Source organism: Charadrius vociferus, unplaced genomic scaffold, assembly GCF_000708025.1.
Source record: "Charadrius vociferus isolate BGI_N301 unplaced genomic scaffold, ASM70802v2 scaffold46, whole genome shotgun sequence".
NCBI lineage: Eukaryota > Metazoa > Chordata > Aves > Charadriiformes > Charadriidae > Charadrius > Charadrius vociferus.
This window is the reverse complement of record NW_009648710.1, coordinates 722,323-738,336: the sequence shown is the minus strand read 5'-3', so window position 1 is coordinate 738,336 and position 16,014 is coordinate 722,323. Positions and strand designations below refer to the sequence as shown.

The 16,014-nt window shown below is 41.3% G+C and overlaps 2 protein-coding genes across 2 annotated transcripts in view; both read right to left on the bottom strand.

The window, feature by feature from the left end:
- The window catches only part of COQ7 (coenzyme Q7 homolog, ubiquinone (yeast)), a 3,898-nt gene extending 3,566 nt beyond the window's left edge, over positions 1–332 (bottom strand). The window contains exon 1 of the mRNA XM_009886605.1: positions 317–332. Within this exon, the coding sequence (XP_009884907.1) occupies positions 317–332 (16 nt within the window). The remainder of the gene's footprint in view (positions 1–316) is intronic.
- An 873-nt stretch (positions 333–1,205) lies between these two features.
- Positions 1,206–16,014, bottom strand: part of TMC7 (transmembrane channel-like 7) — a 20,613-nt gene continuing 5,804 nt past the window's right edge. Inside the window, exons 2-16 of the mRNA XM_009886604.1 lie at positions 15,929–16,002; positions 13,139–13,287; positions 12,621–12,788; positions 12,347–12,432; positions 11,670–11,815; positions 10,896–11,043; positions 9,226–9,396; positions 7,615–7,772; positions 6,574–6,691; positions 5,937–6,034; positions 5,427–5,610; positions 4,434–4,564; positions 4,007–4,162; positions 2,429–2,507; positions 1,206–1,265 (exon numbers count right to left, since the gene is read on the bottom strand). Coding sequence (XP_009884906.1) covers positions 1,206–1,265; positions 2,429–2,507; positions 4,007–4,162; positions 4,434–4,564; positions 5,427–5,610; positions 5,937–6,034; positions 6,574–6,691; positions 7,615–7,772; positions 9,226–9,396; positions 10,896–11,043; positions 11,670–11,815; positions 12,347–12,432; positions 12,621–12,788; positions 13,139–13,287; positions 15,929–16,002 — 1,926 coding nt within the window. The remainder of the gene's footprint in view (positions 1,266–2,428; positions 2,508–4,006; positions 4,163–4,433; positions 4,565–5,426; positions 5,611–5,936; positions 6,035–6,573; positions 6,692–7,614; positions 7,773–9,225; positions 9,397–10,895; positions 11,044–11,669; positions 11,816–12,346; positions 12,433–12,620; positions 12,789–13,138; positions 13,288–15,928; positions 16,003–16,014) is intronic.

Sequence of the window (16,014 nt, the reverse complement as noted above, 5' to 3'; positions counted from 1 at the left end):
GCGCCGGAGCCGGAGCCGGGCCGCACATCGGCCGCCCCGCTGCGAGTCTCGGCGAGCCAATGGGAAAACAGCCGCCTTTGTATGTAACAAAAAAATCATTTAATGAATGTTTTGTTGTTTTTTTATTTTTAAAACGAAGACAGGAATCATTCCAAAACATTATACAAAATGAACAGTCTCTCACACGTTAACAGTGCGCTACTGGCAAATTTCAAGTAATAAACACAGTTCTGTACAGAAAACCCTTAAGCACAATTTTTAAACCAAGGGAATGGCTAGCAGTCTGCTCAGGAATACTGCTGCCCCCGAGACACACTGCTCCAGTAGCTCATTTAAGCGAGAAGAAACATGACTTCAAAGGCCACTGACACATAAGTTTCTGAATGCTGTATCTCCAAACTATAACTTAACTCTCAAATATTCACATTTTAGAACAGAGAGAGCAGTAGTCAAGACATTTGTACAAGAATAAAACATAAATAATAAAGGCCTTAACACATTTAAAATAAAACCCAGGCCCCTCTGGAGCAGCGAGGCTGTGCCCCAGCAACGTGCTCCCCTCCCTCCTGCCCTGGCGCTTTCACCGCCTCCTGTTCTCTGAACCACCGTGTGAAGCTACCTGGTGTTCAACTGCACTTGCTATTTTGGAGCAAAATAAATATCAAAGTCTCTTCTCTAAAAATGTTTAGGAAACGGATTTCAAAACCATCGCATATTTTCTTCTCCTATGCACTACTTCAAAATACTGATGTATGTCTCTCACTTGCTTTGGTTTTAGAAGAGAAATGAGTTGGAAACATGTAAACCCACACCTTTCCCCTCCCTCCAGATTCTTGAAGCATGATTTGTAAAACCAGTACAAAGTTGTTAAACAGAGTTTCGATTCTGATCACATTTTACCCAAACCCCCTGAAAAAACAGGGACTTTAAACCTCAACAACCCTGAAACTGTAGCAGCAATGAAGTGTCCTACCGCACTATTTTTTTTGACAGGTCTAACGGTATATATTAGCTACATTTCCAGTCTGGAAAACTTTAAGGCTCATTAGCATAATCAAGACTAAGACCATAAGCATCCACCACACAGACGGCAGTGCCGGGGTGCCAGTCAGCTGCTCGGTTTTTAGGTGCTGCAGATGGTTCTACTCTTATCTAGTGGTTCTGGGAGTTTCGGGAAGTCAAGTTCTTCTGGGTTTTTGTGGTTTTCAAGGATGCCTCTGAGCTTCTGCTATCTTTCTGATCAGGAATAGCTTGTCACGACCCTCCTGGAAAGGCAGAATAAAAAGTACACTCTAGATGAACAGAAGTAGTGCAAGTTATCTATGAACAGCTCATGTCTTTATTAGAAATAAATAGGTGCACTCACCACACTGTACTCTAATTAGTGGCTCCCAGCACACTCTCAACTGCCTGAACAATTTTAAGTTTACAATAGTCTTGATTTCATTTATTTCATATTAGGTCACATACTAACAGTTCTGCAGTGAGCCTAGTAAAAACACCTCACACACCTAAAAACTTAAAACCATGCTTCTAAGAAGCCTAAAACCAGTGAACAACAAAAAAAAAAGTGCACAAGGATTTCCAGAATTCCTGACTGATTTGGGAACCCTTGAAAAAGCAGTAAGGCTTTTGCCTCTAAATTCCTTACTCTTCAAAAATCTCTCCCCAGCACAGTGTTCTCCTAAGGACGGGTTGTTAAATGCCGTTATCTAAAAGAAGCACATGCCAAGAAATGGGCTATTTCCTAGGAAAGTGAGAAGTCTTACTCGTGAGGCTAGGCTCTGACCAGAGCAGAGTTTCACAGACACAGCATACGAATGCTGTCAAACATGGAAGCAGCTTTTGATGGCCACAAAGAAGCCTGTCTGCAATGGCATCGTTCTCCAAAGGACTAGTTTGTGGTGATTCGCTGCACCTTGAGTACCTGTTGCAAGCGGTGCTGGCACCTGCACTCAGGAATAAGTCCAGACATGAGGCCTGGAGGGAAGGGAAGGGAGTTGGGTGCCTGTTTGTGAGGGCAGAGAAGAAAATAGAGGTGGGGGTTGTGTAAGAGGTGGAGGGGACAGGAAGCACAAGATTCAGGTTCTTGTTTGGCAGAAAAAAACCCATGCACATGGGTGGCTTTAAGCAAGACAACAGATGAATAACAAGGACACCGCTTCCCAGAGGCATATCTCATGCATGTGTGTTGCCTGATATAACCAGACCTCGCTGCAGTTGCAGCTGATACCCAAGAAAACCAACTGGACTAAGAAATACTATAGTGCTTCAGTTGGTTTTCCTGTGTAATCTGTAAAACATTCTTCACCGCCTGTGCAAACACCAAGTATCCAGAAGACTATGAAAACTGTTGTTCCTTTGCAAGCCTGATTACTGACACAACAAAGAAAACTTTAGGGGTACAGAAAAGTGGGTCAAATCTTACCAGAACCAGTTGCTCCCTCAGCTGCTCAACCACTCGTTTGTGTGCTCCAGCCAGTGCAATAAAATAGAACATAATGAGGCTGCAAACAACAAACCAACATGTGTTAGCATTATGCAAAACAGAACAAGTCAGAAAAAGGCGGTTATGGGCTAGGGAAATTGTCAGTTTGTACATTTGCTTCGGGTAAGAAGCTACTGGAGAAGAAAAAAAATTTAAGAACGATCAATACACAGCTGGGGTAGGTGGGCATAGCTCTGCTCAAAAGCATCTGGTGAGATAACTGTGCTGCCAGCAGGCAGGGACAGAGTGCTAGGGGACGTAGAGGCACGACCACTTTCAGATGTTACAGGTTGTGTTCCAACAGCTCTCCCTAGACTGTCAGTTCCTGCTCTGCTCTAAGCGTATGTATGAGGGCTCTGCATCTCAGAAATTAAGTTTAATGAGGTTTCACTGGAGTAACTCTTTGCTCCCATTGGGGTTTGTAACTATGGTAAGCAGCCACAGAGCCGTATTGCAGCCATTCCTTATGGCACATGTTCCAAATGCAATCTGTGACTCAAATCGTCCACAGTGCATTACATGATGAAGAGCAATAGCAAGAACTAGAAGGCAGAAATGCCTACATAAATCATGTATTTTCTTTTCCAAATAATAAGTAGTAGAGTGGCAGTGTGAGTCATCCTCCACCTCTTACACAGGCTTTACGATAAAATTAAAACAGAAAAAAAAAAAACCCAAACATTACAAAGAGGACTTGATATTTCTTGTGTACTCAGTAACAGGTTCCATTCAGGAGAACACATCAACATGTTATGGAAGAAAGGGCTGGGCAGTGTCTGAAAAAAACCTCCATGGTTTTTCACACACAGACGTAGAAAATATCAGGTAACAAAGATGTAGAAAATATCAGGTAACAAAGCTCCAAGATCTGAAAACAGTCAGGTTAAACTGAAATGCAAAAAATTCCATTTAAATGTGAGGAGGGAAAAAAAACCACAACCAAAACATTTTTACGGCAAGAGTGACTGAACACTGGAACAGGTTGCTCAGACAGGTTGTGGAGTCTCCATCTTTGGAGATATTCAAAACCTAACTGGACACGGTTCCTGAGCATCTGCGCTACTCGACCCTGCTTTGAAGAAGAGGGTTAGACTGGATGATCTCTACAGGTGACCTCCAACCTTAAAAATTCGAAGATTCTACACTGAATTTTATCTTACAGAATGACTGTTTGGGGGGTTTCGTTTGTTGTTGGGTTGTTGTGTTTGGGGTTTTTTAACCAAGGTTTGTGGACCGGATTTATGACCGCAGGGCTTACACTACTAATTTGCAGAATGATTCACAGCTATCACTTTTGAGAAAGACATGTGTGGGATATGGCACATGCAAGAGGAAATGGAACAAAGCTAGTGAGTGTCAACACATGTGCAAAGACATAGGAGTTGAGGATTCATATGGGCTTTGATGCTTTTGACTGAAGATGGAAAATCTGGTCCAATAGCTGTTTGGTATCAGTTCAGTAAGGAAGGAAATGAACAAGGCAGCCGCATGACTGAATCAGGTCTCCACAGTACTCACCAAATGACCATAAAAAAAGGCACTGCAAAGGCTTCTGATGCTATGCCATAAAGGACCTGCTGCAGACCTGTTGGAAACTCACGTATTGTGTCCGGAACAACTGCCCATGAAGTATTAAAATTCCTGAACGGCCCACATGCCTTGGAGGAAGGGATACTGTCAAAAAAGCAGAACAGAAAGGAGATGCTGCATGAAAATGTAAAGATAAAATAATCCAACACAAGCCCAGCACACTTTGCCGATAGGGCAAAAGTGTCCTTTGTCTTTAAAACTGTAATTTTTGTTTACGTGAACTAAGTTATAATTTGATTTATTAAATACTATATATTGTATTCCAATTTATCATTCCAAAGTTCTGTGTCTGTTTCTAGGGAACTAACAACCATAGAACAAATGTCAACTTCATAAAAGTTAAATTGTCACTTACTGTGCTATGCTGATTCCCAAAGGAATAAAAGCCAAGAAGAGCCCAATCAACAGCACCACCAAGAAGAAAAAATTGGAACTTGATGCTCTGACAGGCCGAGCTGCAGGCTTACATGTGTGTATCAAACTGATCTGAAGATGGAAAGTGAGCAAGACTGTTACCAGTACATCTATATACATACATCCAAGTATATTTCCCCACCAACTGAATTTTCCATTCTCAAATGTGCTACCAGCTACCACGTAACCATCCTTCCTTTGATCTACACGGACTGAAAAGGGCTGAGACAAGAACGCTTTCCATTCTGGTGTAAGTCAACATCTCCTGTTGTGAGTAAGAATTGGATCCAGAGGATCTCATACACTTGCACGGAGTCAACTGGCACAGTCATTTGGCATATGATCCATGGCACAGCCTTTAGCTTTGTTCTACCACACCTTCACTGGATACATTCCCTCTTGTAAGAGCTAAAATATCAGCAAGAATTTGATGCACAGAAGGAGTTGTCTGGTCACAGAGCAAAGCTTCTGATATGCAGAAATCACATCTTGAACATGCAACCCAGCTTGGATTTTCCATTTTGCTTCCAAATTTTTAGCAGCTTGGCAAATTTTTGTCCAAGTTCTAAGCTGTGTTGCTAGTAAATAGATTATTGCAGAAGAGTGTTATAAACTAGTCTTATTACATAAAATTTTATTCTAAAAAAATCCCAGACAAATAATTGAAGAGGTAGTTATTAAAATGTTGATTTGCTTGATTTCAAAGCAAAATTCTACCTTCCCTTAGAAGCAAAAAAAACATTACCTCATTTCCAGTATACCACATCCTTAGGGGGTTTTAGGGGTTTTTGTTTGTTTTAAATCAACTGCACTCCTCTATTACAAAAACCAGAGATTTTCAATCTTCAATTTTGAAATCGAAGATTTCAATTCAATCTTCAGTTCTGAAATTGAAAATCTTCAATTTTGTTTGTTTACCACACACTTTCATTACCTTTTTAATATAAAAGATGATGAAGTATTTTATAGTTGCTATTGCAGGGAGAAGTGGTGAAAAGAAGGTTCCAATCCAGCAGATAGTCTGCCCATATATGATTTCCAGGACATTGTCAGAAATTCCAAATTCCTGCACTCCCCACCACTGAACTAGCTTCCAAGAGCAATGAGTAACTAGCAACCTAAAACCAATGAATATCATTAGTTGTACATTGAAGTTATAGAGCTTAGCTGAATTCTAACACATTTGGAACACAGAGACATTTAGCATTTAAGCATTAGACAACATAACAGAAAAATGCCTGAAGGAAAAAAGATCAAAACTCAAATATCAAAAACTACACAGCTATCTGAATAGCAAACAAGCGATCAAACCACCAGAAATGTGTTTATGTTTTATTTTAAAACTGGTAATCTGGTTAGAAATAATGGGAATTAATAACAGAAAAAAGAAAATGTGCTTCATATGTCATTTGCAAAAGTATGCTTAAAAGGTGGAGATACTTACTTTCTAGGAAAGCCCATAAACAGGACTGCAGCAACAATTATCATAAAATCAAATATCATCAGTTTATACATTTCTTGCCCAACTTCAGATTCCCAGCACTATAAAAACAAGTAAGGAAAACCAAGATTAAGAGTCCAAATAACAACTGAAAAATAAATCTGTCAATCCCTAAAGCAACAAACATCCCAGTTAACACCATAAAGTTCAAATTGTATTAACTCTCATTTATAAAATATTTAAGTGTTTCAGAGCTTCCATGCCAAGCTTTTTGTTGTTTGTTTGGTTTTGTCTGTTGGGGTTTTTTTTTTTGAGGAAAGACCATTTGTCTTTTTGGAGCAATAGGCAGTAACACAACTGTCTCCAAAACAGAGCTACCTCAAACAATCCTCATGGTAGTCAGAAAGTCTACGCTAAACAATAATCTGCCACTGGAGTAATTCTAAAGAGAGTTTTAGCTAAGAAAAGATGTATGTAAGAACTGTACTGATATGCACGGAGCAGTAAGAATCAGCACCAGGTATAACATGAATGACAATCCCAGGTCTGATTCTGAATACCTCTAGACAAGCAAGTCTCATGCAAAATGGTTCTCTCTTCATAAGTTCAGATGTTTAAAGACAAAGATAAATCTGCTTACAGGATAGAGTTCGTAATTGTATCCACAGGCCTTACACTCATCGGTGGCACAGTAGGAGATCTGACTCCACAGCGAGAACAAGAGAACACCGATATTGGCCAACCGCACAAAGATACACCTGGAAGAAAGGCAAAACCCAATTCCAAACCTGCCAGAAAAGGAGCCATTCTAACACCTGGCTCAACTTGCACAGGAGTCCAAGGAAGGCTCGAAACACAAAACAGTTGTACAGAGCCTTAATGGAACAACCAGCTAGATAATAAACACATTTCTTTTCTAAGTAGTAAATTAATTGCTTTTCATCTTCCCTGCTTTAGGCTACAGTCCCCTGTTTCTTTTCACAGTATTGTTCTTAGATCAGTCATTTCAGTTGCAGATCTTGACGCTGCAATGAGCTGCAATTCTCTCAAGTACAGTTTGAGAGGCCGGGCGACAACTCTGTGTGCAGCGTTTCCCTCTCAGGTGGCTTCAGGCCTTCAGAGACACTTAGCCAAATCAGAAATACAAAGCACAGGGCTTGACAGAGTTCAGATGCTTCAACCCAGATCTTACTGCCTTAAGCTGCCAAGCGCTAGCTCTTCACGCTCTCACGCTGAAGTATCTTTTATCCCAAAACTTTTAACTGCTGCCTTGAGCAAAGCCTTGCTTCAGTTACTGCTCTACACGCACATTTGCTCATTCAAGGAACAGCTGCACACAAAGCGGTGTGAATGCACAGCTCTGCAGCCACAACTACTCTACTGACTATTTATTCAGGTTGTTGAAGATGTCCAGATCACACAGCTAAATGAGACTGAGAGAGAAACTTGGACACTGAAATGACTGCACTGTACTGTCATCAAACCAAGAGATTGTTTCCAGATTTAAAATTAGTTTCCAACTAAACATAAGTCAAACAATGCCTGCTTGGCTTCCAGTGTCCACGCCCTCCAGTGCAGCGTCCAATCTCTCTGCTTCTACATATTTGAATGCTTACAATACTTCTAACCTACCGAGAACAAGATGTTGAAACATGCAAGGCCACAATAAAAATGTTTTTACCTCATCAATGTCAGCCTGATTTCAAAAGCTGGTGAATAATCTTCAAATCTGATCAGAAATGAGAAGATCTGAGGAGCAATGAAGTTGGCCAGTGTGATCACTATAGAAGGTAAATACTGCACTAAGAGATTAGCCTGGGAGTTCATGTTGCTGACGTCCTGGACAAGAAGAGATGAGAGAAAAATAGTACTCAGAGAAAACACAGCTTCCTGACATCGTGGTCTCTCCAGCTACCCACCAGCCTCCCTTGTCTAAGACTTAGGTAGCATCTTTTGCTCTGTCTTCATCCTCCACCTACATTTGGAACTACAAGCCTGACCAGTGCTACCTCTCTCTGCAGTTTGCTGCTACGCATCCTTGCTTTCTCCTGCTCCCTTCACCAGTAACTCCCCCCACCTCCAGGTATGAGTATTTTAGCACTTCCCAAAAGCTTCTGTTTGAAAAGACTCAACTCACCGAGGCTTGTGTCTGACTATGTTGTCTAACCCAGCACTAAGGCTACCAGCTTTCACACCCATGCTGAAGCGCAGACACTTTTAAAGCTGTTCTCACTGATGCCAAGCAGCTCCCCTGACTTTCCTACCATCTTAACAAGCTCCTCTACCTATTCATTTAGGCAAGGTCAAGATATCAACCCTTATACATAAAGCAGACAGCAAGTGAAGTTGTTTTTCAAGTTGTTCAGCGTTGTGCTATCCTCTTCCTCTGCCCTCAAACAATACCTCTGACACAAACACTTCTTTAGTCCCTGTTTCCTGCTTCTCTCTCTGCAATCCTGGCAGTTTACAGAAGTTACGAGTTAGGTCCACCACAAGCACAACCTTCCCGATATGCAGCCAGTGCCCATCACATCACCAATGAACAGAGGGGAGAAAAAGTGTGGTCCCCATTCATATCATGCTCATTCAACCCTGGGGTCCTACAAAGAAGTCAATTACTGTTGCGAAACTGTTGAAACTGTCCTCTGCTTTTGCTGTTCTGCTTCTGAACTGCTCTTCCCATCTGCTCGTCCTGTCAGGGGTGAACAACCCCACCCAACCTGATTCTTTCTACTACTGATGCAAGAACCTTTTCTTCTGCAAAGCGGCCCGTGTTCAAAGCCTTCCTGTTTCCCCATACAGCTGTAACTCACAATACAGATCGTAATCTTTACTCTCCCCTTCCCTTGCTGTCATTTTTGCAGTTGAGCAGCAAACCAGATCAAGAAACTGATCACAATGAAGTTTGTTTAAAACAGATCAGTTCCCTGAGCCAGTTCACTGCCCAGACACACAAGCACTTGTACCAGCAGATCACAGCAAGGTGAGAACAGTTACTTGGGAAGGTGAGTGAGGGCTGCTTTACTTGTCAGTTGCCTTAGCTCCAAAGCAGATGACACTGAACCCTCTATATTAAAGGAAGACATCACTGGGAGTGATGTCTTCTTTTGCACATGGTTCTCAATATTTCTCACTCTCTCCTACTAAAAAAATTCTAAGTTTGTACAACACATTTTCAGATCCCTTGCATGAAAGGTGCTATATAAAGATACTTGACTCTTTCACAATAGTTCCTCTTGCTATAATCAGCAGTCACCACTGAACCTCTCCTAATGTCATGTCTGATACTTACACTGGAGTTTTCTTGAGAGAAGACAGTTGCTCTATAAATAGAGTAAAAACATCCTGATAGAACTGCAATGACAATTATATTTATAAATATTCTCAGCGAGTAGATGCGCAGCTTTTCTTTCATTGTCCTGTCAGCTATTTTTTGCTTCAGTCTCTCTTCCTCCAAGTCTGTCTACAAACAAAAGAAAAACAATACGTAGTTTTCCAGTGCAGCACACAACACTTGACACCATGTTTTCTACCTCCAGGATGCGCAAATCCATAGCTTGTTCTAGGAGGGTCACTCCACTGCCTATCCGAGCACACTGAACTGAGAGTACCTTTTCATTGACCCAAACAAGCCCATGCAGGAGTGGAAGGCCCTGTGTGCTCAGTCTCTTCAGGCTGAGGGCCCTGTAGCCAAAGACAAGTGTCTCGTAATCCTCTTATCTCTAATACATCAGTAACAAGTATCCTTGAGGACAGAAAGACAACTTGCCTGTTTATCATGAGGGACTGATCTCAGATAGCTTGGTACTGAACTCTCAAGTGGGTAAATCAGCCCACTCATGTCCTTACTTCTGCAGGTAAGTAACCAGCCTCACCCCTATGGTTCAAACTTCCTTCTCTACTCTTTGTGAAGGAAAATTGGGGGATGGCACAAAGAATAAGAAGTACAATCTTGAGCAGCTTGTCATGTAAACTTGATATGTTTCACCTTAGCTGACGTGAAAATACAGTATCACTTGTGAAGGCAAATTAACTTGGGCAAACCAACAGAATACACAGGTATTTTCTGAGGACTTATTTCCATCAAATAGTAATATTAAGGGGCAAGTTTTTCTAAAGTGTGCGTTCTAGAGACAAAAGTGTAGTAAGTGAAGGAGGCTCTGGTTATGTGATGAAAAAAAGATGACTGTGAACTGTACTAGAGCGGAAAGGAACTCACTGTAATTTATGAAATCTGTAATTACAGCTTTGTGGTTTGAAGTGGAATTATCTTTTCAAAGGTGATTGTTCCACTACACAAATCTCTGCTTCCAGTGTACAGAGAGCAAAAAGATGGTACTGGTTTCACCAGAAAGGCCTCTCAGACTCTCTTTTCAGAGAGCTTTATGATTTGGGAAATCTATTAGCTGCATCAGCTAATGTGCATGTGCATCCAAGACAACTAATGAAAAACTTTCAGTATCTTCTTACTCCAACAATGCTCTCAACTTGTACAAAGAGTACCATCTGAATTTTATTCCTCCACAAGCTTCTGCGTACCACATTGCAGACTTATAACCCAGTACACTTAAACTGATTCCCAACAGTACAAGGGTTTTGCTCACAGCTGAGATAGCTTTTCCTGTTGGATTATGTAGAAACTAACACAGGAAGCAGGACTGGACTGTCAGGAAGGGGCAGATAAAACAAGCAGCAGAGGCTGGCTTCAGTCCCCAGGAGGCTGGCTTCAGTCCCCAGTGGATGGGGGAAGGGCCGTCAACCTCAGTGCTAATCCTTCTCACGTTGCACCACAATTCTAGCTACCTAGAAAGCATGCAAGAGGATGTGGGTTGCCCTTCCCCCAGTATAAACGACTTCAATCTCTCTTATCTTTATTCCATCATCTGCAGAATTATACACTTCTCTCTTTTAGCCATCTAAGCTATAGGAAACTGTAAACGTAGAAAAATGGAGGTTACTCACCTGGAGCTCATATTGCAAGCTGCGATGTTTTAGCCGTGCTGCATTTGGATCTGTAATGCAGAAGTCCCAGCCTGCAAAGACTTTGTTACAGTAACTCTGAAATTGATCTTCAGCATGCACCAAGTTCTGCCTAAATCCTTCCACAGACCTAGAGAAAAATGCAACTGCACTTCATTCATGAAAAGACATTTTATCCACAGAAAACAAAACAAAAAACCACACCTTACGCAACCTGGCTCATCGAAGACTAGATGACACCCACCCCTATGAGCAAACAGCCAAATTTGCTTTACATCAGCAAGTCTCTGGGAAGCTTTCAGTGTGAGGTTCTGCAGCAAAGTCAGCTGAAGCCATGACTGACACAGGTTACTTCCCCGCTGCACTTAGCCACAGTCGTACCTCCTCATCTCATCCACTGCTTCTCTGACACATCAAAGAGCTGTCAGGAAACTTGAGATGACAAGCCCGTCCCCCAGAAAAAAACAAAATCCACCACAATAAAATTCTCCAACAACTACTGTATAGTTGTGGGTCTTTTGTTTATATGTATGCATATATATGAAAAACTAATACTTCAAATTTATTTATTTTTATTTATTTTGCTGCCTCAGTTTCCCAAACAAACACAAAGGCTACTGTGGCACTCTTCCTCAAGCAAAAGATTCTCCATTTCCATATAAAACAGTTCTAGAATACGGCATGTTCCCTACAAGCAAGAATGCGATGTAAACTGTGCATTAGGTACCAGTAAATAAACTATACCAACATCTTTACCTTTTTAGTATCCAGATGAGACTTAATGCAAGGTAGGCAAACGTAGCCAGCAGATATGCTAGTGGCAAGTTGTACCTCAGCATACTGATCCATGCAGCATCTATTGTGTAATAGCCATAAAACAAACTTGTCACTTCAAGGAACCCCTGTGAAAACATGAAGTTTAAATAGAATTTGTAACAGTAGCAGCAACTGCCCAGTTAAATTCAGCCTGGTATCAAGCAATCATTTTGCAAATTTAAAATTATTATTGGCGGCCCCAACAAGCTACAACAGTCTGTAGCTTCTAAATACTGCCACTGCCTCTACCAAACTGTAATGCAGACACTACATGCTTAAAATCCCTCCCCTTCCCAATCAACAAGCTCTGTGACAAGGACACTGAGACCCTACACAGAGAGCACAACAGGCAGTGTGCTCCAGAATACATAACATTCAGCAACTGGGGAGGAGTGGCGCAGGCTGCAGCACGTGGCCAAGCAGTCCTTGCGGACGCTCAGTAGAAGTCCGTTTGAAAACTCCCCTTCTCACAGACAAAAGATAAAGGCTAATTTTACCCCAGGGATGCATATGCCTTACCATCACTCAAAATTATCAAAGCTCTGTTCCCCAATGGTTTTGCATTCTACATGCGAGACATAGAAACTTAATTAAAAAAAAATAATCTAATTACTTACAGTGCCACTGAACAAATCTTCGAGGTAAGTATAGAAGTAAACAAGTCCCTTATTACCGCTAGGTTTATAAACTGTGCAGTGAGGCTCTGTCAAAAGAAAGGCAGGAAATGTCACTCAAATGGTAGTGCCCATTAAACTGCAAGATCAAGTTAATTCAAACATGGCAAGTTCTTAAAAACAAAAAAAAGTATTTCTTTGTCCTGGGAGGTGAAGTAGAAGCTGATGGAAAGGGTGAATCTTACAAGCAACATCAGTACATAGAGAAAATGTTTACCTATGTTTTTTGGAGGAATTTTAGCAAAGCTACTGTTGAATACTCCATATTTAGAGATGACGCTGGGAAGGATAACAAAACTGAACATCAGGATAAAAATTATAAAATTCAGCAGGACCAGAAAACGCAGGAAGGAAAAGTAGGACTGGATGCCAGTACCAAATTTCCCTGGGAATAAAAGAAACGTTTCAATAATTAAGACAGTAAAATAACTGAAAATACAGAATGAGCAGATTATCATTTCAGTTGCATTAAGTTAACTGAAGAAACATTACTAAAGCTAGTTTTAAGTACTGCAGGCTTTTAGCAATATAAATGAAATGGTAATGTGACTTTTTAATCATTTTCTCCAATATATCTCCTTCTAGCCCATCATGAATTTTACATCAGCAATAATAAAGGAAGCAGGTAACTTCTTAAATGCATACAGTTATATCTGAAACTATGCTCACACGCATAAAACTATTAATAACAGCAGCAACTTGAAGGAGGAGAAATTGACGTACGACAGTAAATACCTTCTATGCTGTGAATATCATGTCGCCAAAGCTTCAGGTAAGATGACAACTCCTTGACTTCATTGAGGACTTTTTTCAATGATTTGCTGCTAGTTCTTTTCCACTGTTTCCATCCAGATAAATATCTTATATCAGCCTGCTGACAGTCCCTAAAAATCAAGAAATACAGTTACTGAGCACAAGAAATACTTTTTCACTACATGTAGCAGGGCCTAGCACAATGGAGCCTGCTTGCAGGCTTCAGAAGGATAGCACAGCGCTAAAAGTTGGAGTAACACATGCTGGCTCTCCCCATCTGTTCCTCCCGGTAACTGCGACATCAAGTTAATTCATGTATAGCAAGTCTTCTCACAAAAAACACTTGCCTCCCTTGGAGAGAAAAAATAAATAGCCAATTGACAATAGCACAACAGAGAAAAAATATGTAGCTGAACTTCCCAGAGGGATCTCAGGGAAGTCACCGTTAATGGTTTCATATTTACAAATGTCTGGAAAAGGAAGAGAAAGTTCTTTCCTCAAACTTCTGACCAGAGCATTTTCACCAAGAGGCTCTTAAAAATTTTCTCTAAAATATTTAGCTTTCCTCTTTTAATGTTATAAATGCAGCTGTTCAAGACAGAAAATTATTCTATTTTTGTTGAAAATTCACAGATCTCAAAATCAGAATGAAATGTCGCAATATGCTGGGGGAAAAAAGTAAAGAAAATAGAGACAGCTATAAAGAGGCTTAAATATTTAATTTAAATTTTATAATTTTAACTTTTATATCACATTCCAGTACATAATAGAAAACAAAGGTTATTAAAATCATTCATTTTTAATTATTCCATTTGTATAGCATTTTGAAAAATTCACTGGAAAGTGCCAATTCAATGAATCTGAGAAAGTATTTCTTTGCCAAAATGTATGGGGGTGCACTGTCCTAATAATAAGCTGCGAACAAACACCAAGGATGTGCCACAAACTGTCTATAATTTTTAATCACTTCTCACAGATTTTCATACTATATGCATACATTTGCATTGTAAAAATTGTTGCATGGTCAGTGACAGCATCAAGGAGAATTATGAGTGGATCAGAGTTTGCATTTCGTTTTTTCTTTGAAGAAACTTTAAAAACAGACAAAACTTCCCAGACACAGAGCCTGAAGACAGACCTGTATGCAGCAAATGCTCTTCCAGCCTGTGATGCCACTGAAGGGCACCACTGAAATACCCATGAGGGCACCATGCTAGAGTAGAAGACCAAGGTTTCAGTTTTAAAAGACCTTGTACACAACCCTACTTAAGTGTCTAAGTGACTCACTGCCATGCCACGCCACTGCCACACGTGCTGTATGTTGACAAAGTTTCCATATCCTTGTCAGCTGAAAGCACAATTAGCATTGTGGCAGGAAGCCAAATTAAACCCTCTATGCAAGAATAAATCAGGCAGCAGATGATCTCATCTTTCAGTGCAAATACAGCTACTCTCAAAAGATTTCGTTTTGTGGAAACTACAGGCTGCAGCATGTAGTGTTTTAAACAGACACTTTGGAGAACTATCTGGCCCGTGTTTGGCCTGCATTTTAAATAGAGGCGTGGGCTGCATTTTCATCTGTGTTACAGAAGTTGAGTGTTCAGCTTTCAGGACATTTATATCAAGCATTGTGTGTTGGCAGCTACTGCACAATATGCACAGACTCCCAATCCACAGAAGTGCCAAGAAGCCCCACCAGAATCTCTCAGTGCTAAAACATGTAAACAAGCTTGGGACATCCCAACTCTGTTCCTAACACACACCGTGGCCACATGACTGCAGTTCCTTTTTCTTAAAGAACTGAGCTTTAGATACCCAACTTCAAATAAAAATTCAATGTCCTGAGCACTTTCCTTTACCACAACCTAGATCTGCTGTTACTTGTGCACAGGCTGTAGGGTTAAACTTAATTCCGGGGCCAGGCTGTAAAGCGCTTCCCGTTGCTCTTGCAAGCAACTTATTCTTGTTCTCTGTGGAGCACCAGTCATTAATTGTACTTTCACCTCTCTCCTGTTTCATAACCACAACTACAAAGTACCTGATTTAAAGGTGCAGCTGTTCCCTGACAACGTAAAAACACATCGGGCATCCTCTCTCCTCAAAGGAGCTTTCAGCCCAGCAGTAAGACATGAGACAACAAGCAGAGAAACACAGGCGGTGCAAAGCACACTCTTTGCAACCCTGTTCCTGCTGCGGGTTACCACCAGAGAGGCAGGAACCGCATACAGCAAAGAGCAATTTAAAAACAGATGGGGGGGGGAGAAGAAGAAATGCTCCTGGAAAGTTTCTTTCCACCTGTACTGAGCCACACCACAGAGAGCGCAATATATTTTGGAGGAACTGCTGAAAAGGCTCAAGAAGAGCAGCGCTGGCAGAGCAGAATGTGGATGGCGGATAACCCAGTGACCCTTTGGAGCACAAAACCCTGAGCCACAAAAAAAAAATAAAAAGGAATCCAGTATGAAATGCGTTTGGCTGCTGCAGGTGATTCCCAGTTTTGACTCATTTCTTCCAATTTAACCCATTCCTGCGCCCCCCCCCAAGCCCCCGGCCACCCTCTCGCTGCCGCAGGCGCCAGAGGAAGCCTGACACGTTTTGGCACGAGTACCTGGGCAACTTCTTGTCAAAACCACATGCCACAGGGTGAAACAGGTACAGATGAACCCAACTCTGCTTCAGCCTCCCCTCCCACCCGTATTGTGTTTAGGAAAAGGTAATTTAAAAAAAAAAAAAGAAGAAGAAGAAGAAGAAAATTAACGTGTAAAGATTAACCTTAATCTCCTCTTCTCCGCGATACTCAAGGGGTACTCTCTGGCGGGGCGAGCAGCCACCTCCTCTCCCTCTTGCTCCGGCCGGGG